The following is a 25,293-nucleotide window of genomic DNA, read 5'->3' on the forward strand; positions in this document are numbered from 1 at the left end:
TTCTGCTATTGTTATGTTTTAATGTAAACCGATGTGATGTATCTACAAATGTCGGTATAGTAAAAAATTTCAATAAAGTACACTTTAAGCACATTATTAAGCTTCTGAAAATTGCTAAGGTAGTATGGTACATTTGGACACATAACTCCTTTGAAAATGACCTCCCGTGCCCTAATAAAGCATAATAGTCCTGGGCAGAGGAACTTAATTGTTTCTTAAGGAACCGACTGAAAGAAAGCCTGGTTGAATAGCCATGCCTTTACTCTCCCCCCCCCCCCCCGGAAAGTGACGAGATTGGTTCACAATAAAATGCGAACATCTCCTTTCTCCCTCCGGTGCAGGTGGAAAGAAGGAGATAGTATGTCCGCAGCAGGAGCAGGCTGCATCGCCAGCCCTATATGTACTGGAAGGAGCAGAAGGCAGCCCAGTGCCGGACCCAGAGAGAACAGGAGCAGCGTCATGGCCGCAAGGGCTGAAGAGTCAGTCAGCCCATCAGCAGAGGGCGCTACAGGAGGAGGCCGCTGCCGCTGCCGCTGCCGCTGCCGCGTGTGCCCTACGGAGGAGAAGACAAGTGAGCGAGGTGTGACAGGAACTCGTTAGTGCATAGGGGCGGAGTCTGCGTACACGCGTTCGGCCCTGGCTCTTTGCTCTGTGTGCGTGAGGCGGTGACTCCTCCCCTCCGGCAGGGGGCGTTCCGCACGTCTCTGCTCCTTTCCGCACCCTGAGCCATTGCTGGCGAGTTGTGTCCTCTAAAGTCGTCCTCTGACATCTAAGCCGCTTCAGCGCGTGGCTCCCGCACCTTTCACAATGTCGCTTCTCTTCAGGCACCGGCTCCTGGCGACCGTCACCCGCTGCGGCCCCTGCGCCGCCAGGGCCAGGTAAGGCGCGGGAGGTGAGGGCGGCCGTCCTGTTTGGTGTGCCCTTCCTGGAGGGCTGCAGCGCTAGGGGCTTTTCCCCGTCACTGTCCCGCGCCTCGGGGGTAATGAGAGGGGCTCGGGGGACTTTGGGGTGGCAGTAACTGGTGCAGGGGAAGTGGCTGTAAGAGCGCTGGTCGCCGCCGTTTGTGTCTATCTCCTGCCCTATTGTATAACCTTATGAGCGGCCTGGCCTGGCAACAGAGGAGTTTGTTGGTGCTCCGAGGGCTTTATCCATGCCCGATGCCGATCCCAGTTCTGTTGCTGCTGCTTAGGTGCATGGGAGTGCCACTTATTGAGACAATAATAATAATAAAAAATTATTCACTTGCTTTGCTGGCAAATTCCCCAGCCTACCAGTTACTTTTACAAGAGTTTCGGTTCTCCTAGTCCCGCTTTGCTCTGAAACTGGATAGTGGTGGCTGATAGATTAAATTGGATAGGCCAAGTACACTTTTATAGGTGATATTTTTGGGAGGATACGATTCCTTCTCCCTATCATTTGATAACCTCCTCTTCCTAGCAAGGATTCTCATTTCCTTCCACCCTTCAGTTCTCAAACAGCGTGGGTAGCTTTCAACTGACTTTGGACAGGCAGCCTTAAACTTGGTTTATAGCTGAAAGGGAGCCACCAGATACTAACAAGATTTAGGTTTCAAACATTCGTTTCCACGTATGAAGATTAAAAATAACAGCATTGCCTTTTAAAACAAGCCTAGTCCCTTTCAGAAGACCCAGAGCCGCACTTCTCACCAATCCCCCCCCCCCCCCCCCATATCCTGCTCAACTTGAGGCCACTACTGCTTCTTCCCAGGAAAGCCAATCACAGCATAAGAGGAAATAGCAAGTGACAACTATCTCAAAAGTTTTAATGCACAGGAGGTGAGCTTTTTCAATGGAAAGGAGGTTCTAGAACAGTGGTTCCCAACCTTGTTTTTTGTCGTGGCATACTTGGCATTGGGCTCACTTCATCATGGCACACCAGCATTTTCACTATTCCCCATCCCCCTGACAACATCATTCACTCCCCCCCCCCCCCCGCCCCTCACCATGTATCATCTCGTTGCCTTTATTCTCCCCCCCCCATATCTTTTCTCTTCCCTTTCCCTCCCCCTCCCATCTTCCACTTCCTCACATCATCACTATTTCTCCCCCCCCCTTCCCGCTCCCTTCACTCCACTGCAATCCTCATTTTCTGTCCACAATTCTTGGCAATATCACCTTCTCTTCCCTCTTTCCCTTCTACCCCCCCCCCCCCCCGCATCATCACCTTCTCTTTTCTTTTCTCTACCCCCTCTGCAGCATCACCTTCTCTTTTCTTTTCTCTACTCCCCCTGCAGCATTACCTTCTCTTTTCTTTTCTCTACTCCCCCTGCAGCATTACCTTCTCTTTTCTTTTCTCTACCCCCCTGCAGCATCACCTTCTCTTTTCTTTTCTCTACCCCCCCTGCAGCATCACCTTCTCTTTTCTTTTCTCTACCCCCGCCCCCCCCCAAGTTGAGAAACACTGCTCTATAACAAGGGGTCATGAGATGAGGTTGAAAAGGGGTGGACTCAGGAGTAATCTTAAAAGCATGGGATAAATGTAGGGGATCTCTAAAGAAGTGATGTGAATTATAATGCTAAATTAATTGGATGGAAGGGGAGGCTGGATGGGCCATAGACAGTCTTTTCCGCTGTCGTGTTTCTAAATGGCCTGATGTGGTGTTTTGCATACAACACTGCACACTCTTATACAATATTAAGAATCCTCCTAAGTATTTAGTGACTGTTTGTTAAAGAAAATTAAAAAGAGAGGTTATAGGGGTCATCAATCCAGAACTACTTAATTTAGAAGCAAAATGGTGCACAGGTGCTCCTACAGAGACATACACACCTACTTGCCTTCAGCTGTCTGCAATGAAAAAGGAGCTGACTCGCATGAAAGAGACATTGTCCAGGTTTCAAATAACCTCCCCTTCCTTGCAGCATCCAAAATATCTAACTCCCACAGAGAATTCAGGAACCCAGGAGTAATTGGTTTCCAGTGGGCTCTAGTAGAACAAGATGTGACTGTGAGACACCTAATTTCCCCAACTTTGCAGCAATCTGCATATGCGCCCCCACTCCCACAGAAGTTGGACATCCAGGATTCAGAAACCCAGGAATAATTGGATTACGGTGGGCTGTGGCAGAGTAGGGTTTTACTGTTACCCTCATATAACCCTTTTCTGCATTGGAAAATGAAGAAGCTCCTGCAGTGGAATATGAAGTGATGTGATGTCTGAAGGGGAAATAGTCACCTAATGCACCCAGAAACTCTTTAACATGATCAAATGTCATAAAAGAAAGTTTTTTCTGCTGGGAGACTTGGTCCTCAGAGAAACCAGTTTGGGATCCTTACCAAAGCAATTATAGAAAAACGCAAGGACTCTGATATCAATGTTTATCATCCATCTGGGGGCTAATGACTTTGATAGAAATGGAGTCCATGCAGTACAGGAAGAAGATTAGATATATGGCAGAGACTATGGCCTTTTTGGAAGTATTACCTGTTCAGGGAAAGGAAAGGCAGTCATATAGATAGTTTAAAGTTCTGGCTCAAAACCTGGTTTAAAGAAAGTGGTTTTGGATATATTGGAGGCTGGGGCCCTGTATTGACCAATAAAAGATTATATGGCAAGGATGGCCTACATTTTGTCTGTGGCAAGAAAGAGGATGCTGAGCAAGAAATTTAGATCATACGTTATCAGGCATTTAAACGAGAGAGCGGGGGTGGCAGGAGGTGGCCATTGAAATTGACACGTCACCCCCAGTCAGTACAGGAAGTGAGAGAAGAAAATGAAAATCTGTTCAGAAAAGGTGACTAGGAAGAGCAGAAAACCAAGGGAGAAAAGTTGGTTATTCATTTCATTTGTAGATTATCAGGGTGTCTTTGCTTCTCAGGCCGCATTAGTAAAGTGGTTTGTAGCTTGAAACAGTCTGGCCATTAACTGCAGCCTGCAGTTTTCACCTTCTCATGTGGTACCATAGCTTTTAAGTGATGTGAATTTGAGGGTCTAGACAGCAAACACTGTAGTAGTAATGGCCAGAAGCTGCCGCCACCAGCATTGTTGTGAGAACCTTTTGACTTCTGGTGTTTTGTATCTGCTTTTCATTGAGAACTAGTCAGCTAGTTTCTGACAGATCACCATGCTATCCTGGGACAACAGAGAATGGACAGTACATTTGGGGGAAGGATTTAAAGCCACATAAAAGGAATTCAGTCACCAATGAAGAAACATTTGGATAAGAGCATGCCAGATCTCCTGCTGGTTGTCCTGCAATACACGGACTGTGCCTTGGCATTCGTTGACTGACTCAACATCTCCTTCACTGGGGTGGAAGGCCTTAAGTTTCAGACATCCCTGTCCACTACCCACAGTGTCCATACCTAGTAGCTGCATGCTACACTGAAGTCTGTGTCAGCTTGGCTAACAGACAAGGTGGAAAGAGAGGCTGCAATATGGACAGCATGGATGCGAGTGGCAAGAAGTCTGCTGAGGTCCCACTACTAAATTACAGCAAATCTTCCCCCATTTCCCTGCTCTGAACAGAAATGTCATATGAGCGACAGCTTAACTTTCTAACCTTCACACAGGAGTAAGCAAGCATTCTTCTGATCACACATGCTTCAAGTTTCATGTCTTCCTTTCTAAAAGATGACAAATTTGTATTCCTTTTTCAGAGAGGTCCATATTCAGAAGTATTTAGCCGGCTAACTCAGAAGTTACTTTGTGGAGAGGCCAGGCTGGCTTGCTGATTAGTATTGTGTAATATTTAGTCTCCAGGAAGGCATTCCACTTAGGGTCTTTCATTATCAATTTAAACTGATTTTCACCAATAAATTCCCAGGTTCGTGAAAATGGGTTAGAACTGATTTTCACTCTAATTTCAACAGAGCTGTAGATGCTGGAAAGTAGTGCACATGTCTTCCCTCAGAAGACAAACAGTGGGGGCATGTGCAGGAACTGGGTCTGGCCCATATGTGCAGCAGCAGCATGCACATACACGTTGCAGCCAAGATTAAAGAGGAAGGCGAATGGAGCCACAATGGAGGAGGGAGGCTGGAGTTGCCTCGGAAGCTGTGCTGGAAGGAGTTCCAGGTTGTTGTTGGAAAGGAAGGACAAAGCTGTTACTGGAACAGCTGTTGAGGGAGGCACGGGGGAACTGTCCTGGCTGGAAGAGGGGAGAAGGAAGAAGGGAACATGGTGTGAGGGGAAGGAGGGAATGAAAAGCTAAAACACTGGCTGAAAAGGGGGAAATATTAGGGGCTGGGGAGATGCTGGATGAGGAAGAAGGAATGAGGAGGGAAGGTGCAAAGAAGGGAAATGCAGGACATAGAGAAGATTGAAAGAAAAGGGGAAAGAGGTCACTAAAACTTTCATTTAGCCTCATTAATGAATGTGAAGGTTTTAGGTTGCCCATTTACATAATTTTAGGAATCCCAGCTCTAGTATCTAGCTATTAGTCAAAATACACACATACTATTGAAAATCTACACTTCCTTGAACATTTTTCACATTTGTTGTCAGTGCATTGGACTTGCATGTGTTTAAATGTGGAGTGTTTTCCCCCCATTCATCAACACTCGACACCATTCAGGGTCAAAAACATTTGGCGGACAAAACATACCCACATACAGAAACAGAACTTAAATCCAACAATTTTTGTCTCCATCCCTAAAATGTACTATGCATGCCTATGGATGAGCGATTACTACGGTAGTTGTTTTTTTAGTAAGCAGCAAAAAATCTGCTGTCTTAGTGTACTCTTATGTGTCCAAATGCAATCTCTGCTACAGAAAGTTAATTGAACGATTCTATTAATCAGCATGTACATGGGGAAGGAGATGAAATTTTGAAGCTGTTAAAGGATTTTGAACTAAGTGTCCATGTCACAGTGTAAGGACACCACTCACATGAGATATTACCTAATGATGTATGACACAAGCAAATTTACCTGGACTACTGACCTGTATCAGCATTATGCAAGAGTCAGAAGCTATTGGGCCTATGCCAAAAGCTGACTGCTGAACATTTGTCTTTTTACAGCTCTATGTGGTCCCATGTGGAGATGGGACCCCCTGATCCCATTTTAGGAGTCACCGAGGCTTTCGTCCGAGACACCAACTCTAAGAAGATGAATCTTGGGGTTGGAGCATACCGGGATGACAGTGGGAAGCCATATATCCTCAGCTGTGTGCGGAAGGTAAGTGCAGTGTATGATCGGCAGGTAAAGGGGGGAAAAAATTGCATCCCCGCCAGTGTATGAAAGGTAAGCATGGTGTATACTGGGGTGACAGCAAAGCACAGTGCATTATCAAAGTGGAGTAGAAACTTGGCATCATGTGGAAGATGATTTTGGCATATATCACAATGGTAAGGTGGTAACTGGATGTCCTCGATTTTGTGTGTGTATCCTGGCAAAATTTGCGTTTTAAGAAAACATGAGTGAAAGATTGTGAGATCAGCAAATAAAGGTTTACTTAATATTCCTTCTATTCGATCTGCTCATTTATCAGAGGTAAGAGAGAGCAATTTTAATAGCAGGCCCAAAATTGTGGCATTTTCTCCTTAATGAACTAAGACTCCAAAAAGATTTTTCAAAGTTTAAAAAAGATCTGAAAACCTGGCTGTTTAATGCTCAGTTCCTGTATGTACCCGGATCAGTCCAGACTCCTGCGTGTTGCCCCCCCCTCTAGCAGATGGAGACAGAGAAGTTTTCAAAACAAAACTCCGCCTTATATAGGATGGTGCCACCTATAGTCCGGCAGTAATTCTCTGTCTCCAGCAGATAGTGGAGGTGCAAGGCCTATGGTCTGTGCTAATTGTTTAGTGGAGTTAAAGTAGTGAGTTCTGTGAGTTTTAGAGAGTTTTCGGTCGGTAACAGGTTTTTTCTTTGATGTAAAAAAAGAAAAAAAAAAAAGAGCAGTTTCTGTCCTAAGCCTCCCAGGGGGTTTGTAAGTTCCTGAGGGGACCATCCCCCGCTGGTTGTTGAGGCAGCTGCATTACAGGGTTGAGGGCCCTCTTGTTCCAAGCTAGCAACTCTGGATGTGACACCGGGGAGCCCGGTTCACTCCACCCCACCGGATCAGGACCGTGGAGCTCTGCTGGGCAAGTCTTTAAAAAAAAAAAAAGTTTTGTTTTCTGTCAGTGTCATCGGTGCTGCGGCTCTCTTCCCTCCCTGACCCGGCACTTGGGCGGACTGCCATTATTTTTCTATTTTTTTTTACAGAATTGAATTTTAGCTTTCTCAGGCCCGATGCTGCGCTTGTCTGCGTGCCTCACATGTGGCTCGGCCCTCGTGCGTCTTTCTTGGGATGGGCTGTGCTCGGCGTGTCTTCCCGGGGGGGAATCCTCCGGGGCTGTGAAAATGGTTAAAGGCAAGGCTGCTCAAGCTCCTTCGGTGTTAGCTGTACCGAGATCAGCTGAGGCAAATTCGTTCCTGAGCGTGGGAACGGAGGCCATTTTGGAGTCTTTTAGATCAGCGACTCATGTAGCTATGGGGGGAGGGGATTCTCCCGCCTCCTCTCTCCTCAGCCAGGGTTTCCTGGAGAGAGCGAACCTTTACAGCCTCTCACCTGCAACGGAGGATAGCCCCGAGGGGGCTTCTGACTCCTCCTCCTTTTCCTCTTCCTCCTCCTCCTCCTCCTCGGAATTTATTTTATTTCTCCATAAGGCTTTTAAAGCCAGGAGGGAAGGGAAGCTGCAGGCTGGGGGTAAAACTTCCTCTAGTGGTCTTGCACCACTTTTGAGAGAGAGACTTAAGTCTAAGGGAGTCTCTGGGTCCTCCAAAGCTAAGCGCCCTTTGCATACAGGGGCTCATCAGACCGATACTGATTCCACGGGTCAGGATACAGACCCAGGGGACCAGGACCCACAGGGCAAGCCTCGATTGGGGGTGGATACAAACACTGATCAACATCCATTGTGGAAGGAGACAACCCTAAGGTGGTCCATCTGTTTAGGAGGGAGGAGTTGTCTCCGCTTATCCCTGCCATGCTTGGAGAGCTAGGCATAGAGCCACCAGAGGAGTTCAGGCTAGGGGCCATGGACCCAGTATTGTTGGGTCTGAGGGACCTGGCTACTTCCTTTCCTTTTCATTTTTCTGCCACGGACTTGCTATATAGAGAATGGGATACTCCGGATCTGGGATTGAAAGTTAGCAAGGCTATGGATAAGCTATATCCTCTTCCGGAGGAAGCAATTGACATACTGCAGGTGCCCAAGGTGGACGTGGCGGTGTCCGCGGTCACCAAAAAGACCACAATACCGGTTACGGGTGCTACAGCCCTGAAGGACCTGCAGGATAGAAAGTTGGAGCTGCAGCTCAAGAAAACATTTGAAATCTCAGCCCTGGGAGTGCGGGCAGCTATGTGCAGCAATTTTGCCTTGCGAGCGGGCCTTTGCTGGATTCAGCAGTTACAGGCTAATGTTGGTCTTTCCGATGCAGAAGCACAGCAAGCAGGGCGTCTGGAAGCTTCGATTGCTTATAGTGCAGGTGCACTTTATGATCTGTTATGCACTTCGGCCAGATCCATGGTGTCGGCAGTCTCTGCTCGACGGCTCCTGTGGTTAAGAAACTGGTCGGCAGATATTTCCTCTAAGGCTCAGCTGGGGTCGTTGCCTTTCAAGGGTAAATTGCTTTTTGGCAAGGACCTCGAGGATACGATTCAATCCCTGGGGGAGATCAAGGTTCACAGACTGCCAGAGGATAGGCCCAAGTCGAGGGGCTCCTTTTCTTCACGGCCTCGATTGATTTCGTCTGTCCAGAGCTCCAGCTTCTTCCTTTCGGCAAGCATCTGGTCACCAACAGTCCTGGTCTCAGCCCTTTCGTGGCGGCCGCTTTGGCAGAACCGGGGCTATCCAGTCCGCATCAGGGGGCCAAGTCTTCCCAATGAAGAGACACCGACCCATTCCTCTGTTCCAGCTGTCGGGGGCAGATTGTTCCTGTTTTATTTATTTATTTAACATTTTATATACCGGAGTTCATGTAGCAAAATTACATATCACTTCGGTTTACATTATAACAGTAACAAGCATGTAAGAATGCGAATACATTAAACAAGGGATATAACATGGATCAACGGAACGGGGGTTTTATGAGGAATGGGTCAAGCTGACGTCGGACAAGTGGGTCCTTTCTGTGTTAAATCAAGGCTACGCTTTAGATTTTGCACACCACCTTCCGGAGCGGTTTCTGGTCTCCCCATGCGGTTACAAAGAGAAACGACAGGCAGTACAAGATACTTTGCAACGCCTTCTGCAACTCAGCACCATCACCCCAGTTCCGCAGGCGGAGCAGCAAAAACAGTTTTTCTATTTACTTCGTAGTCCCCAAAAAGGGAGGGGTCCTTCCGACCCATTCTGATTTTGAAGCACGTAAACCGCTGCCTCAGGGTGCCACGTTTTCGCATGGAGACATTACGGTCAGTCATTGCCTCTGTAAGAAAAGGAGTTTCTGGCGTCACTGGACCTAACGGAAGCGTATCTTCACATAGGCATTTGGGCCGACCACCAGAAGTTTTTGAGGTTCTTGGTGATGGGTCACCATTTTCAGTTTCGAGCTTTGCCCTTCGGTCTTGCCACCGCACCCAGAACATTTACCAAAGTAATGGTTGTGGTGGCGGCTCATCTGTGCAGAGAGGTGTTCCTGGTGCATCCATACCTGGACGACTGGCTAATTTGGGCAAAGTCGGAGTCGCTTGGCCATTTGGCAATTCGCAAAGTGCTTCAACTCCTGCGATCACTGGGTTGGGTGATCAACTTAGCCAAGAGCCAACTGGTGCCCTCCCAGTCTTTGGAGTTTTTAGGAGCTCTATTTGACACTCAACAGGGAACAGTGTTCCTTACCTCTGACCAAATTGTCAAGCTACAAGGACAAGTGCAGGACTTATTGGCCAACAGCCTCCCCATGGTGCGGGATTATTTGCGGGTTCTCTGCTCCATGACTTCCACCTTGGAGCTGGTGCCCTGGGCCTTTGCTCATATGCGTCCTTTACAGTCAGTGTTGCTTTCGCGTTGGAATCCAGTCTTTGAACAGTTTCATTTTCCTAGCGTGTAGCAGATGGACTCAAGACCAATGGATATAGTGTGCTCCTGATAGTTGGAGACTGAGTCAGATTTCAATCTGACATCGGCACTACATATACCCCTGCAGGAAGCTCTGTTCTTCAGTATTTCTCAGTCTCCATAGAAGTTTGGGAGCCCCGCTCTCCTGCGGTGATACCTAAGGGTCCCTCCCGCAGTCGAGAATTCCTGAGATTTATTTTATTTATTTATTTAAGGTTTTTTTTTATACCGGCATTCAAGAACTAGTTCTCATCATGTCGGTTTACAGAAAACAGGGGTGCAAAAATATAACCAAAAACATAAATAAACGTGGAGAAGAGAAGCAGTTACAATTAACAAGAGATGATTTCCGAGATCCCTCAGAGGTAAGCCTTGGTCCGGCAGCCGGTTACCGGTGTGGACTTAGCCCCCAGGAGGGAGCGGCTGAGAGGCAGCGGGTGCAAGACCGAGCGCGGCGGTAAAGGTATTTTCCCTTTCCCCCCACAGCTGGAGACTGCTCGGCACGAGACCGGGAAGTACCGAGACATGGTAAGGTAGAAAACTTTGTCTCCGGTCTTCGAGGCTTGAATAGCCGCACAGATCGCCCGTCAGCGTCTGTCCCATCGGGTTGAGCAGCCCTTTCCAGGCTGGACCCTGATCCGGTTCGAGGGTCCTCCCATGTGGAGACCCTCGGGGGGGGGAGGGGGTCGCCATCTTAATTGCGTGGTCGCCGGCGCCATTTCCCCCCCTTGATCGCCATACTGTCCGCCTAACTGAGCCGTGCACACAGCGGCGAGCTGGGCACATAACATAGTTGCGCGCATAGTTGCCGTGCGCACAGCGAGGCAAGCAAGGGTGCCGGGCACATAGCGCCACGTTCGACAGAGCCAGGCACACAAGTTTGGCTGCATGCACAGCGGTGCTCGCGCATCCCCATAAGGGCACAGTCCAACCTGCACGCATATCTTCGAGACATGCATGCACACCCTCGGCGCACTCGGAGCACATATCTAAGCCTCCCAGCGCGCGCATACAAACGCACAGACCGGGTTTGAACGCCCCTACGCGCACAAACCATGGCACCACCAGCCAAGAAAGCCAAAGCACAAGCCCTCTGCCCAGCCTGCCACATAAGAGCCGCGTAGCAGGAAGAGGCTACTGCCCTGTGCTACAGCGAGACGGCTCTGGGAGAACCAGGGCAAGGTCCCCCCCAGCCAGTACAGGAATCCAGGTCCACTGATAGCACCCCGGACCTCTCTATCCCCAGCTCGGCCCTCCAGACGGGGCCCTCGGGGAATGCCGCTGGGTTCAATATAGATCCAGGGATCTTTTCCTGGGTGGAATTCTTTAAAGGTCTGTAAACCTTCGTCCAGGTGCAATCGGCGCCACTGATGCCACAGCCTAACCTCCCAGGCCCTTCTTGGCCTCCCAGAGACATGCCTCCTCCGGACAAAAGCCTAACTTTAGGCGACACGGACACCTTGGAGGAAGACCAAGACTCCCTGGAGGAAGGGGAAATCCCTCCAGGGACGGAACCATACCGAGCCATGATGCGTTTCTTCTCCAAAGACGAACTACCAGACCTCATGTCCGGGAGTCTGAGGGAGCTGGCCATCCCAGACACAAGCGCCTCAGCGGAGCCAAAGATGAGCCCTCTTCTGGTCTGGCTCAATCAGGCCTCATGCCATTTCCCATTGCTGCAAGCCGTACAACAGCTGATCGTCCTGGAATGGAATGCCCCGGAGGCCAGTTTCAAGGGAGGACAGTCCCTAGAAGCCCTATACCCATTGGAACCCTCAGCCAAAGATCTCCTGGGGTTCCCCAAAGTGGACGCCATGGTCTGAGCAGTCACAAAGCGCACCACCATTCCAGTCACAGGAGGAACGGCACTCAAGGATGCCCAAGACAGACGTCAGGAGTCCATCCTTAAACAGTCATTTGAGGCAGCAGCTATGTCACTGCAGATCGCTGCCTGCTGTGCCGTAGTGACACGCGCATGCTTGTCACAGGCCAGGAACACAACCACGCCCGTCGAAACATTAGAACCAGCAATATCCTTCCTCACAGATGCGACCTCCGATATATAGTGCGCACTTCAGCCAGGGGAATCTCATCCATTGTGGCAGCCAGAAGGCAACTCTGGCTCCGAAGCTGGTCAGCCGACGTGACGTCCAAGACAAAACTCATGAGTGCCATTTAAAGGAAACCTCCTGTTCAGCAGCGAACTGGAGAAGTTAGCTGACAAATGGGACGAATCTCCAGTACCTCTGTTACCGGAGGACAAGATCTATATATATCCCCTATATATCAGAATCTCCCCCTCCCCCCCCCCCCCCCCCCCCCCCCCCCCGTTTAGATAACCTCTTTCACGTATCCCACTTTGATAATTTTACTTATATAATCTAATCTGTTATTTGTATGTTCTGAATGTTCCTTATTTAATTATGCAATAATTTTAAAGCCTGTTGCTAAGTTCTGTTTTATGTAAACCGACGAGATGTTCCCAACGATCGTCGGTATATAAAAGTTATTAAATAAATAAATAAATCAAGAGAAGCCCAGCGCCCCTCTCCCCAGGCATCCAGGGGCAGAGGATCACAGCGTTTCAGACCATCCAAGAATACATACCAAGCACCTCGCCCCGCAGGCAGGGGCCAGTCCTTTCGGAACAAACACAACAAGAGGGGAGCCGGCTCAGGTCCAGGCCCCAGCCGCACCCCCCAATGAGAATCAACAGACCCATCCACAGGAAGAAGCCATAGGGGGCAGGCTTGCCCGATTCTACTAAAGATGGGTCGAGAGAACGTCGGACAAGTGGGTCCTAACCATCATTCGAGAGGGATACTTTCTGGACTTCCACAGCATCCCTCCAGACAAATTTATGAAATCTCCTTGCCATTCTCCCTCCAGAGGACGGCAGGTGAAACAACACTACCACTGCAAGCAAGTTTACCACATCCTTAACTTTTCTATGCGAATATGGAGAATATTCGAAGCCTAGTGTGAAGACAGATATCCTTCCGCGGACAGTCAAAATTCCCATGATCTTGGAATTCCTGCAGGACAGCCTGAAGAAGGGGTTGTCTCTCAACTCCATCAAGGTTCAACTAGCCGTGCTGGCCTGCTTCAGAGCCAAAGTGGATGGCATCAGTCTATCTTCCCATCCAGATGAGTCCCACTTCCTGAGAGGGGTCAAGCAAATCCAACCACTACTAAAGTGGCCGGTACCCCTATGGAACCTCAATCTAGTACTTGACTTCCTAGCGGGAACTTCCTTCAAACCTACACACGGTCTGTCCCTACAGCTCCTGACCTTGAAGACTGCATTCCTAGTGGCAATATGATCAGCCCATCCCATCTCCGAGCTTCAAGCCCTGTCCTGCCGGGAACTGTTCCTCAGATTCACACCGAGATCCATAGAGCTACGCACTGTCCCCTTCTTCCTGGTTTCTCATTTCCATCTAAACCAAACCATCTCGCTGCCATCTCCAGACGAGAATAAGGACTCAACTTATCCAGAGGAGTTCCCCTGGAAGTGCCTGAATGGACAGTGGTGACCATGGACGCCAGCCTCTTCAGTTGGGGAGCGGTTTGCCAGAAGAAGTTGGTGCAGGGACAGTGGTCCCAGGAAGAATCTGTGGTCGATTAATCATCTGGAAACCAGGGTAGTATGGTTAGCATTGCAAGTGTTCCGCCCTCTCCTCCAGGGGAATAAGTCAGAATTCTTTCCGACAATGCGACCATGGTGGCTTATATTAATCGCCAAGGGGGAACCAAGAGCCAGCCAGTGGCCACGGAAGCCTGGCCGCTGATCAGCTGGGCGGAGAAGCATTTAGTAAGTATTGCAGTGTCTCCCATAGCAGGAGTCGACAGTGTTCAGGTGGACTTTCTCAGTGGACTTTCCTCGATCCCGGGGAATGGGAGCTCGCAGACGAAGTTTTCCAGCTCATATGCGATACATGGGGCATACTCCGCCTGGATCTCATGGCAACATTTCAGAATGCCAAGGCTCTGTGCTTCTTCGGTCGCTATAGAGAAACAGGAGCAGAAGAGGGAGATGCCTGGTGCTGCCCTGGCACACAGACGTGCTGCTGTACATCTTACCTCCTTGGCTGCTGATAGGCAAAGTGCTCAGGAGAGTGGAGATACACCCAGCAGAAGTCATCCTCGTAGCTCCAGAGTGGCCGAGACAGCCTTGGTTTGCAGACCTGGTCAATCTGGCAGTGGCGGGTCCCCTGCGGTTGCCACTGCTCCCGGACCTTCTCCATCAAGGGTCCGTGTGTTTGTTTGGAAGAGGTCGATCGCTTTTGTCTAGTGCATTGGCTTTTGAGAGGTGCTGCCTGAGTAGCAAAGGGTTTTCAAACGCTGTGGTGGCAACACTTCTCCGGTCGCACAAGACATCCACTAACCTCGCGCTTGTGGAGAATCTTTGAATCTTGTTGCGTGGACCGGGTGATTGTTCCTATTCGGTCTTCGGTGTCTGATATTTTAGGTTTCTTACAATCTGGACTTGCCAAGGGATTATCGCGTAGTTCCCTGAGGGTTCAGGTGGCAGCTCTTAGTGGTTTGCGCGGTTCCATTCAAGGTGTGGCATTGGCTGCTCACCCCAATGTGGTTCGTTTCCTAAAGGGGGCAAAGCATTTATGTCCCCCAATCAGGCACCCTTGTCCTTCTTGGAATCTGAACTTGGTTCTCTCAGCTCTGTGTATGGCACCCTTTGAGCATCTGAAAACAGCTACAATAAAGGATCTCACGTTAAAGGTGATTTTCCTTATCGCTATCACATCTGCTCGCAGAGTATCTGAGCTCCAGGCTCTATCCTGTAGGGAGCAGTTTCTGAGAATTTTGGATTCTGGTGTGTCCTTGCAGACAGTTCCTCCCTTTTCTTCTGAAGGTGGTGTCTGCTTTTCACGTGAATCAGTCAGTGGAGCTTCCGTCGTTTCCCGTTTTGGACCGGTCAGACCCTATGTCTAAAGACTTATAGAAGCTGGATCTTCGGGCGTTGTTGCGTTATGTGGAAGTTACTAATGCGTTTTGTGTGATGGACCATCTTTTTGTGCTGTGGGCTGGTCCGAAACGAGGAAATATGGAATCTAAAGCTACGATTTCACGTTGGTTGACAGAGGCTATAGGCTCGGCATATTGCTGCGTGGTAAGCCCGTACAGTTTGGTCTTCGGGCTCATTCTACGCATTCGCAGGCGGCTTCTTGGGCGGAGTGTCAAATAGTCTCACCGTAGGAGATCTGCAGGACGGAGACTTGGAAGTCTTTGCATACCTTTGCCAGACACTACAGACTGGATGTTCAGGCACCAGGTGAAGGAGGCTTTGGAGAAGCAGTGCTTAGAACGGGCCTCTCCAGATCCCATCCCAGGTAAGAAAGCTCTGGTACATCCCAGGAGTCTGGACTGATCTGGGTATGTACAGGAAAAGGAAAATTAGTTTCTAACCTGATAATTTTTGTTCCTGTAGTACCACGGATCAGTTCAGAGTCCTGCCCAGGGAATGCATGGCAGTAAGGGAGAGTCTGCTCGGTTATTGATTGATTTTTGTTTTCAGATCTGCAGAAATTGGATTGACCATCCTCAAGTGGTTCTCTACAGGTTCAGTTCCTAGGAGGGTTAAGTGAACCGGTTATTTCTTTTTCTTATTGAAGGGTTATTGTACATAGTTATGGTGTTTTTTTGAGAATCATTCTGCTTTGACATTGAGCAATACTGTAGGTGGCACCATCCTATATAAGGCAGAGTTTTGTTTTGAAAACTTCTGTCTCCATTTGCTAGGGGGGGGGGGGGGGGTAAAACCCAGGAATCTGGACTGATCCGTGGTACTACAGGAACAAAAATTATCAGGTAAAAAACGAATTTTCCTTTTTCTTATGCTTTTTTAGTCCAGCTTTAATCGATTTGAGACAAGCTCCTACTATTGTTAGAGCAATTATAATTCATTTTTATTTTATTTTATTTAGATTTTGTCATTGATTTTATTTTACTTGATTGATTTAATATACTTATGTTTTTATCTTGCTTGATTTAATGTATTTTAATGTTGTAATATATAATTTGATATTTTATTGTACACCATTAAGATTGTCTACAGATTGACAGTATAAAAAACACAATAAATAAAATAAATAAATCACACAAAACATGTTTCAAACTAAACTATTTTGCATCAATGGAGGCTTGCAGTCTCTTGTGATAGTTGTGAATGAGGCCCTTTGTTTTCTCATGTGGTAAAGCTGCCCATTCCTCTTGGCAAAAAGCCTCCAGATATGTGGTACTGGCGAATCTGTTCTAGTTGATTAGGTATTCAATTTGCTTTGGTGTTGGGCAATGTTCTTGCTGAGAGAGCAAACTGTTTGTGCAGAACAAAGCGCAGCTCTATATATGAGTACTCATCTTGTACTTTTCCAGTTGTGGAAAGCAGTGAGCTGTGTGTCAGGGAGATAACAGAAATCATTGCACTGCCCTTTTGGTGGTGGTTTTCCAATGCCTGTGACTCCTTGTAAACCCAGAGAAGTTATCCTTTGTTCATTAAAAAGAGCCCTGCTTTATAGGTTTTGCCTTTTTTTTTTTTTTTTTTTTTAAATTCAAAAAACATTTTGTAAGCCCATAAATGGGAACCTTTCATTTGCAGCACTAGTTTGTGGATATGAGGAACCATATGATGTCACAAATGAGTTTGTTTTTGCAGGTTGTCAGGGGTGGCAAAATTTTGGAAAACTTTGGCCATCAGCCCAAGTTTTAGAAGACGGGTAAAAAAATATTTTTATAGTTTTAGTATTTGTATTTTTATTTCGCTTTGTATGAACTTTCTACTCCCATCACCCCCTTCCCTTCTCTCTTTCGCCATCTCCTCTTCAGTGGCTAGCCCATGGCAGCTGTCATCTTGCTGGTATGGTCCCAAGCATAAGCATCGGGTGCCACGATTTTAGGCATTAGGGTTTTTCCTGCTATTTAGGTTGCAATAACTTTCAAGAGGTCAGCAAAAGAGAATGTGTGTAGTACATGAACTTTCAAGGCTGCAAAGTCCCTTCAGATATGCCGCCAGTTATTGGGGAGAATATTTGAGCACATCCCAGGCAGATCATATTCTCTGAACTAGGAAAAGCAATGTCACTAACCAATTAGCAAGTCTGGTTTCCCATTATATTGAACCTGCCTATAGTAAGTGTGTGCATGTGCCTGTATTGATAGAAAAGGCACAATGAAATTCAAATAGAGGCCAGCATTTGGTTACATGGTTTGTCTGTAGAAGCCCATCATGTGTACATTATAATCAGGATGTTGGATTCTGCTTAACCATCAGACATGTAGCCTTAAAGACGAATACCTGATGAAACTTGGGGAGACAAATCAGGAAAGCAAAAGGTCAAGCAGAAGAAAGGATTGCTAAAGAGGTAAAGCGAAGTGACAACATTTTTTAGATATATCAGTGAAAGAAGGGATGCCTGAAGTGGTATAGTGAAATTGAAAAGTGTCAGGGAGCACTGTGTGGGGGAGAGAAAGAAATGGCAGACATACTAAACATTTTAGTTTGAATTTCACAAAAGAAGACCCTGGAGAAGGACCGTTGCTGGTTAACAAGAAGGATGGGGGTAGAAGAAAAGCCATTTATGGAACAATGTATGAGAAGAGCTAGGAAAACTTAAAGTGGACAAGCCAAGGGGCCGGATGAGGTACATCCCAGGATACTGAGGGAGCTCAGATGTGCTAGCGGGTCCACTGCACGACCTGCTCAGTAGATCCCTGGAATCGGAAGTGGTGCTGTGGGATTGGAGAAGAGGAGTAGTGGTCCCGCTTCACAAGAGTGGGAGCAGAGAGGAGGCTGGAAACTACAGGCCACTTAGCCTCACCTCGCTGGTGGGAAAATTAATAGAGACTTGCTGAAGGAAAAGATTATAGATAATTCACTATCAGGAGGGTTGCTGGACCTGTGGCAGCAATGATTCACCAGGGACAAGTTCCATCAGACAAATCGAATAAACTTTTTTTTTTTTTTTTTTGATTGGGTGACTAAAGAATTGGAAGAGTGCTTGAAGTGATCTCTTTGGATTTCAGCAAAGCTTTTGATATGGTCCTGCATAGGAGGCTTGTAAATAAAATGAGAAGCTTGGGTGTGAGCGCCAAGGTGGCATGGATTACAAACTGACTGATAAGAGACAGCGTATAATGATAAATGGAACCTACTCTGAAAAGAGCCATGTTAAGAGGAGTGCCACAGGGATCAGTGTTGGGATCAGTTCTCTTCAATATCTTTGTGAGCAATGTTGCAGAATGGCTAAAAGATAAAATATATCTATTTGCTGATGATTCTAAGATCTGCAACAGAATGGCCATACCTGAAGGAGTAGAGAATGAAAAGTGATTTAAGAACGTTTGAAGAGTGGTCAAAGACTTGGCAACTGGGATTCAATACTAAGAAGTAGCTGTATGTGATAGAGCATGAAAGTCTAATGTGCATGGACTCAGAGAGGGATTTAAGGGTGCTAGTGTCTGGCGATCTGAAGGCAGCAAAGCAATGTGACAAGGCGATAGCTAAAGCCAGAAGAATGCTAGTCTTCATAGAAAGAGGAATAACCAGTAAGAAACAAATGGGAGGTAATGCCCTTGTACAGGTCCTTGGTGAGGCCTCACCTGGAGTACTGTGTTCAATTCTGGAGACCGTATCTAAAAAAGAATAGACAGCATGGAAGCGATTCAAAGAAGGGCGACCAAAATGGTGTGGGATCAGTATGTGAAGACTTATGAGGACATGTTGAAGGATCTAAATATGTACACCCTGGAAGAGAGGAGATGCAGGGGAGATATGATAGATCTTCAGATATATGAAAAGTTTTAATGATTCACCAACTTCAAACCATTTCCATTGGAAAGAAATCAGAGCTAGGGGGTCATGAAATGAAACTTCATGGGGATGGCTCAGATCTGATGTCAGGAAATATTTCTTCATGGAGAGGGCAATGGATGCCTGAAATGCCCTTCCAGAAGAAGTGGTAAAGTTGAAAAGTCAAAATTCAAAAGAGCATGGGATAAACACTGGATTCCTAAAAGCTAGAGGATAGACTTTAAGAAAAGAATGTATGGGGGTAACTTGCTGGTGCAGCAGTTACTACCCTTAACCAGTAAGCCTTGATAATTTTGGTGCAACTGCAACATTGCTCTCCCTTCAGCAGGGGCAAAGGGGAATTGTATTCAGACAACAACCAACAAAGGTCCTGACATGAACATTATGGGGAACTGATAAGCATGGGGGTAATCTGCACAGTGCAGCGGTTACTACCCTTAATAGAAGCAGGGGATTGCTACCCTTAACCAATAAGCTTTGATGCTTTTGACGCAACTGTAACATTGCTCTCTGCTTCAGTGGGGGGGAGGGGACTTGGATTCAAACAGCAATCAACATGGGCCCTGACTTTTATGTTTTGGGTTACTGATATGCAGACTTAAGGGAAAAAAGCACAGGACTGCTTCTACAGGCAAATCCATAAGAAAAGCATGTCAAGCAGTAGTGTCTGAATTTTCAAGACAGCTCAATAAAAATGTTGCTAGCAGACATTTTTTATGGGTTGTCATAAGGCTTGGGGGTAACTGCACGGAATGACAGTTATTATCCTTGAAAGAAACATGAATGTAACCTGCACGATAGATGCTACCACCATAAAAAGCTTGCTGGGCAGATTGGATGGACCATTTGGTCCTCTTCTACCATCATTTCTGTGTTAACTAAAGCTTTCTTGTGCTTATGATAACTTTTTTCAGCTACAGAATACTGCAACTGTGCAGCATATTGATTAATGATGCCTGCTGTCCCAGAGTCACTGAGCTCATACTGTATGTTGAGCATCTGTGCTTCCCTCCTTGTGCTGGGGAAGAGGCACGAGCTGAAGCCTGAGACACTCTGAGAAACCTAGTAACCTTTTTCTATCTGTATAATTTTCCTTTGGTTTGCTGTCAGTGTTGTGAAGGCAGGGTTTGTATCCCCAGGGGAGAGGTGCAGAAGAAGAATCTGCCATTGCACAATGGCAACACCTAGTGGTAAGACTGTGTGTAGAAGTGCTAGTTCCAGAGTGAGCTGCCTTTGTGGTTCCTGGCTAGGGATGCTAGATGGGGTGAATTAAAAAAAAAACAAAAAAACAACAAACAGGGAAACCCTAAAAGCTCATGACAGTATAGAGCACAGTTAAAATGAGCTAGAAGCTCCCCCCTCCCCCCCCCAAAAAAAACAAAAAACCCCAAATGGAAACTGATGGCTCTAAAAAAAATATATATATATTTGGTTGTTATCCTGCAAGTCCAACCTATTTGACTTTCAGGGATCAAGGACTCCTACTCCTGAGCTGTCTGTACAATTCTGAAGTCCAGACTGGATCATTAGGCTGCATAGGATGGTTGGTTAGAAGCCTACAAATGACAGTATATGGATCGTGACCTAATATATTGAAGTCCTAAGATACTTTTTCCACAGATCTTTACCACTAATTATGTAATATCTGCAATAAGTTTTGTGCAAAAATTCCTAAAGAATATAAATGACTTACTATAAGGCTGATTAATCCTGTTGAATAGTATTTTCTAAAACCATGTGGAATGACATTTGGGGAGCAGAAGTGTGTAATGTTGGTAGCCACATCTGTGCCTTGAATTTTGTTGACAGCTGAGGAGTCATTTGTTTGTTTGTTTCCCTTTCACAGGCTGAAAGTCAAATAAGTGCAAAGAAGTTAGATAAGGAGTACCTTCCCATTGCGGGACTTGCAGAGTTCACCAGGGCATCAGCAGCGCTGGCCTTGGGTGAGGACAGTGAGGTGGTGAAAAGCAGCCGGGTAAGAATACTAGAGGTCTTGCAGATTCTAGTGTGGGTTATGCTAAGGCATGCACTGTTGGATTGGATTAGTGTCTTATCGTGATCTTGTGCCTTGCCTACATAGGATTTTAGAGAATACTGGGGAGCAACCAGCTATTGTGATCCATGTGGTTCCAGTGATATAGGAAGACGCAAGAGTGTGTATTTTTGGAGGCTACATTTTAGGATTCCAGATAAAAGTTAAAATTCATAGCCTTCAGGGTAGCGTTCTTGGAATGGTTCCCAGTTCTACATGCAGCTCCCTGAAGGCAGACTGAGCTCCAGAATTTCAATGCATGCATGAGACAATGGTGTATGGAGGAAAGCTTTACATTAATTAGGACCTGGTGAATCTTTTGGGAAACAGGGAGCCTGTGTCAGTGGGATGGGCTCCACCTTAACTAAAATGGAATGTGACTGCTGGCACTAACAATTAAAAAGGAGCTAGAGCAGCTTTTAAATCAGATCAAGCCTAGAAGTGCATAGTTCAAAGCAGGGTATCCACAAAAGATACCATTTAAATGAAGTTGGATTTTCCTGATAGGATGGGGTTTTTAAATTATTTATTTATATTCTGCTTTTTTGGCACTTCAAAGTGGATTACATCCAGGTACTGTAATTATTTCCCTGTTCCCAGAGGGCTCATAATCTGTTGGTAAGGTGAGGTAAGGTGACTTGCCCAAGGTTACAAGGAGCGGCAGTGGGATTTGAACTCCGGTTTCCCTGGTTCATTGCCCACTGCTCTAACCACTAGGCTACTCCTTCACTCTGGAGGGGAAAAACTGCTTACAAATTAATTGAATCAACTGCTAGGAAGCGGGTTGTAGAAAAGAATAAATATGCAAATGCCAGACATATTAAAAAAAAAAATAGTGGAGTGAGCACTAGAGATGTGAATCGGAACTGAAATCCGAACCGATTCTGGTTCCGATTCACATCTCTAGTGAGCATATGGCACTAGATGAAGATATTAACATAATAGTTATCTGTGACCTGGTGGGAAAAGGACCTAACAATATAGGATACAAAATATATTGCAGTGACAGAGCAGATAGAAATGGTGGTAACATGGTAGAGTCAAACAGGATACAGATTGTACAGGAAACTAACTGCACTCTGGAAATTCTATGGATAGAAATTCCATGTTTTCCTAGCGTGAAGCAGATGGACTCAGGACCAATGGGTATAGTGTACTCCTGTTAGCAGTTGGAGACGGATCAGATTTCAATCTGACGTCAGCCCCTAGTACATATACCCCTGCAGGAAGTGCAGTTCCCCAGTATTTTCCGTCTCCAAAGCAGTTAGGGACTATCTGCACGCTCTCAGAGCGTTAGAACAAGAATCAAGGAGAAACCCAAATTTAAGAAGAAAAGAATTTACTGAAGAAGAGCCCCGCTCTCCTGCGGTGATACCCTCGGGTCCCTCCCCCAGTTTAGATTCCCGAGGTGATTTCCGTGGTCCCTCGGAGGTGAGAGCCTCGGTCCGGTGGCCGATTCGCGGCAGGGACCTAGCCCCCGAATCCTCAGGCGCGGCGTAGAGGCAGCCTCGGTCCGGCGGCCGAATCGCGGCGAGGACTTAGCCCCTGATCTTGGGTGTGGCTGAGAGGCAGCGGGTGCACCCCTCGAGCACGGCGGTGAAGGTAGTTGCCCTCTCCCCCCGCAGCCGGAGACCGCCCGGGGCGAAACCGGGAAGCGCCGAAGACAAGGTAAGGTGTAAATCTTCTACTTGAACCGGTCTCTGAGGATCGAGGAGGAGCACAGGTCATCGATCGGAACCAGTGCCACCGGGTTGATCCGCCCCAGCAGGGCTAGGCCCCGGCTGTTTCCAGGGTCTGCCCACGTGGAGACCCTCCGAGGAGGTCGCCATATTGCCTGCATGCTTGCCGTTGCCATCTTGGCCCTGTTCGCCGCAACGCCTGCCGTCCGAGCCGAGCACACAAATTTACATGTGCGCATAAGCTTAGGCGCACATAAAACTTTACGCGCATAAGTCGCGCGCACAGAACAAGGCGCACATCTGCGCGCACATCTGACGCACTGGAGCGCACAAGAGCTTACGCATCCATAGACATGGCACCTCCAGAAACAGGAATAAAAGCTCAAGGCCTTTGCCCAGCATGCCAACCCAGAGCCACTCAGAGCGAGGAAGCAGACGCCCTATGAGCACATGGTGAGGAGGCCCTGAGAGACCCAGGTCAGGGCCAGTCCCACCCAGGACCCAGTGCTAGCTCCTCAGGGGCCACCCCGGACCTAGCAGGCCCCAGGGATTCCACTCCATAGTGGGGACCCCAGAGAACCGGCATCCTTCAACCTAGACCCAGAATCGAGCTCTTGGGTAGAGTTGTTCAAGGGGATTCATGCCTTGGTTAAAATGCAGCCGGAACCCGGAGCGTAACAGCCACATGCGACACCGGAGGACCCTCATGCCCCAGGACCCTTGAGGCCTAGGCACAAGTTCACACTGTCCAGAAGTCCCATCTACGAGGACACAGACCTCTCCGAAGAAGATTTCGAGTCCCTGGAAGGGGGGAAACACCCCCCCCCCCCCCCCGGGGACAGAGCCACCGAACATGAGTTGCTTCTTCACGAGGGATGAGCTCCCGGACCTGATATTACGATGCCTAAAGGAGCTCGCTATCCCGGGCCAAAGCACCTCGGGGTAACCTAAAAACCCCCTGCGGGAGGGCCTTCGCAGACGTCGCACCACTTTCCTCTCCCACAGGTGGTGCAACAGCTAATTGACCTAGAGGGGAATGCTCCGGAATCCTCATGCACAGGGGATAGAGCCTTGTCTGCCAGGTACCCCCTGGACCCAGCAACCAAGGAGCTCCTGACGTGCCCTAGAGCGGACACCATAGTCTGCGCAATCGCCATGTGCACTGCCATCCCAATGGAGGGAGTAGCAGCGCTCAGGATACACATGACCGGCGCCTGGAAACCACACTCAAGCATTCATCCAAAGTTGCAGCTCTGGCCTACAGTTTGTGGCCTGCTGCACCGTGGTGACACGTGCCTGCTTATCACAAGACAGGAATAACACCCCGGGAGAAGACATTGAATCAGCACTATCTTCTCTCACGGGCGCGGCTTCCGATCTAGTGCACACAGCGGCCAGAGGAGTCTCGTCCACAGTGGCAGCCAGCAGAAGGATCCCTCCTGTTCGGCTGCAAACTAGAGAAACTGGCCAACAAATGGGGCGACTCCCCATTACCACGCATGCCGGAAGACAAGACAAAGGGAAACCAGAGTCCCTTCCCCAGGTCCACCAGGGGCAGAAGTTCACAGCGCTTCAACCCTCACATGAGCAACTGTCAAGTGTCCCGCCGTACGGGCAGGAACCAGTCCTTCCGGAACAAGCACACCAAGAGGGGAACCAGCTCGGGTACAGGCCCCAGCCGCATCCCACAATGAGAATCAGCAGACCCATCCAGGGGAAGTAGCCATAGGGGGCAGATTAACCCTAGTCTACCGCAGATGGGTCGAGAGAACCTCGGACAAGTGGGTTCTAGCCATCATCTGAGAGGGGTACCACCTGGACTTCTTTCGAACCCCTCCGGACAAGTTCATGGAATCCCCCTGCCACGACCCCTGCAAGAGGGCGGCAGTGGAAGCTACACTGAACAGGCTTCTGGCCCTCGAGGCCATAACTCCGGTACCTACACGGGACAGGAATACTGGACATTACTCCATTTACTTCATCGTACCCAAGAAAGAGGGTACATTCAGGCCCACCCTGGACCTCAAGTCGGTCAACCGCTCTAAGGATCCCCCGCTTCCACATGGAAACCCTACGATCCGTCATACGGGCAATACAACCAGGAGAGTTCCTCACATCCCTGGATCTGTCAGAGGCCTACTTACACATCCCATTTCATCAGGAACACCAGCGCTTCCTATGCTTCAAGGTCCTGAATCGTCACTATCAGTTCCAGGCACTATCCTTCGGGTCAGCCACCGCACCCTGGATGTTCACCAAGGTGATAGTAGTGTTGGCAACACTCAGGAAGGAAGGAATCTGATTGGCTGATCAGGGCAAAGCAGAGTCATAACACTACTGGAAAGCCTAGGATGGGTTATCAACACCCCTACAGCCCTCACAGTCGCTGGAAGACCTAGGAGTCTGATTCGACACCAAGAAAGACAAGGTCAGCCTGAACCCCACGAGGAGATCAAAGCTGCGGAACCGGCTTCAGACCTTACCGAGCGTCCCTCGTCCCACAGCATGGGATTACAAGGCCTTGGGCTGATGGCGTCCACGCTGGAAGTGGTGCCAAGGGCGCTAGCCCACATGAGGCCCCTACAACGCTCACTTCTATCGTGGCGGAGTCCACGATCCCAGAACTACACCGTACGTCTACCACTTCCGGGCAGATTCCGGAACCAGCTACGGTGGTGACTGCAGAACTGCCACACGAGCCAGGGATCAAGACTATCCTCCCCAACCTGGAGCCTGCTCACCACAGATG

At 48.1% G+C, this 25,293-nt stretch overlaps 1 protein-coding gene across 1 annotated transcript in view; it reads left to right on the forward strand.

Annotated features, from left to right (window-relative positions):
* The first annotated feature begins 657 nt into the window (after positions 1 to 657).
* GOT2 (glutamic-oxaloacetic transaminase 2) overlaps positions 658 to 25,293 on the forward strand; it is an 88,969-nt gene continuing 64,333 nt past the window's right edge. The window contains exons 1-3 of the mRNA XM_029609237.1: positions 658 to 878; positions 5,987 to 6,143; positions 20,680 to 20,808. Of these exons, the coding sequence (XP_029465097.1) occupies positions 808 to 878; positions 5,987 to 6,143; positions 20,680 to 20,808 (357 nt within the window). The 5' untranslated portion in view covers positions 658 to 807. The remainder of the gene's footprint in view (positions 879 to 5,986; positions 6,144 to 20,679; positions 20,809 to 25,293) is intronic.

The sequence above is a fragment of the Rhinatrema bivittatum genome, chromosome 7 (genome assembly GCF_901001135.1).
Source record: "Rhinatrema bivittatum chromosome 7, aRhiBiv1.1, whole genome shotgun sequence".
NCBI classification, from domain to species: Eukaryota; Metazoa; Chordata; class Amphibia; order Gymnophiona; family Rhinatrematidae; genus Rhinatrema; species Rhinatrema bivittatum.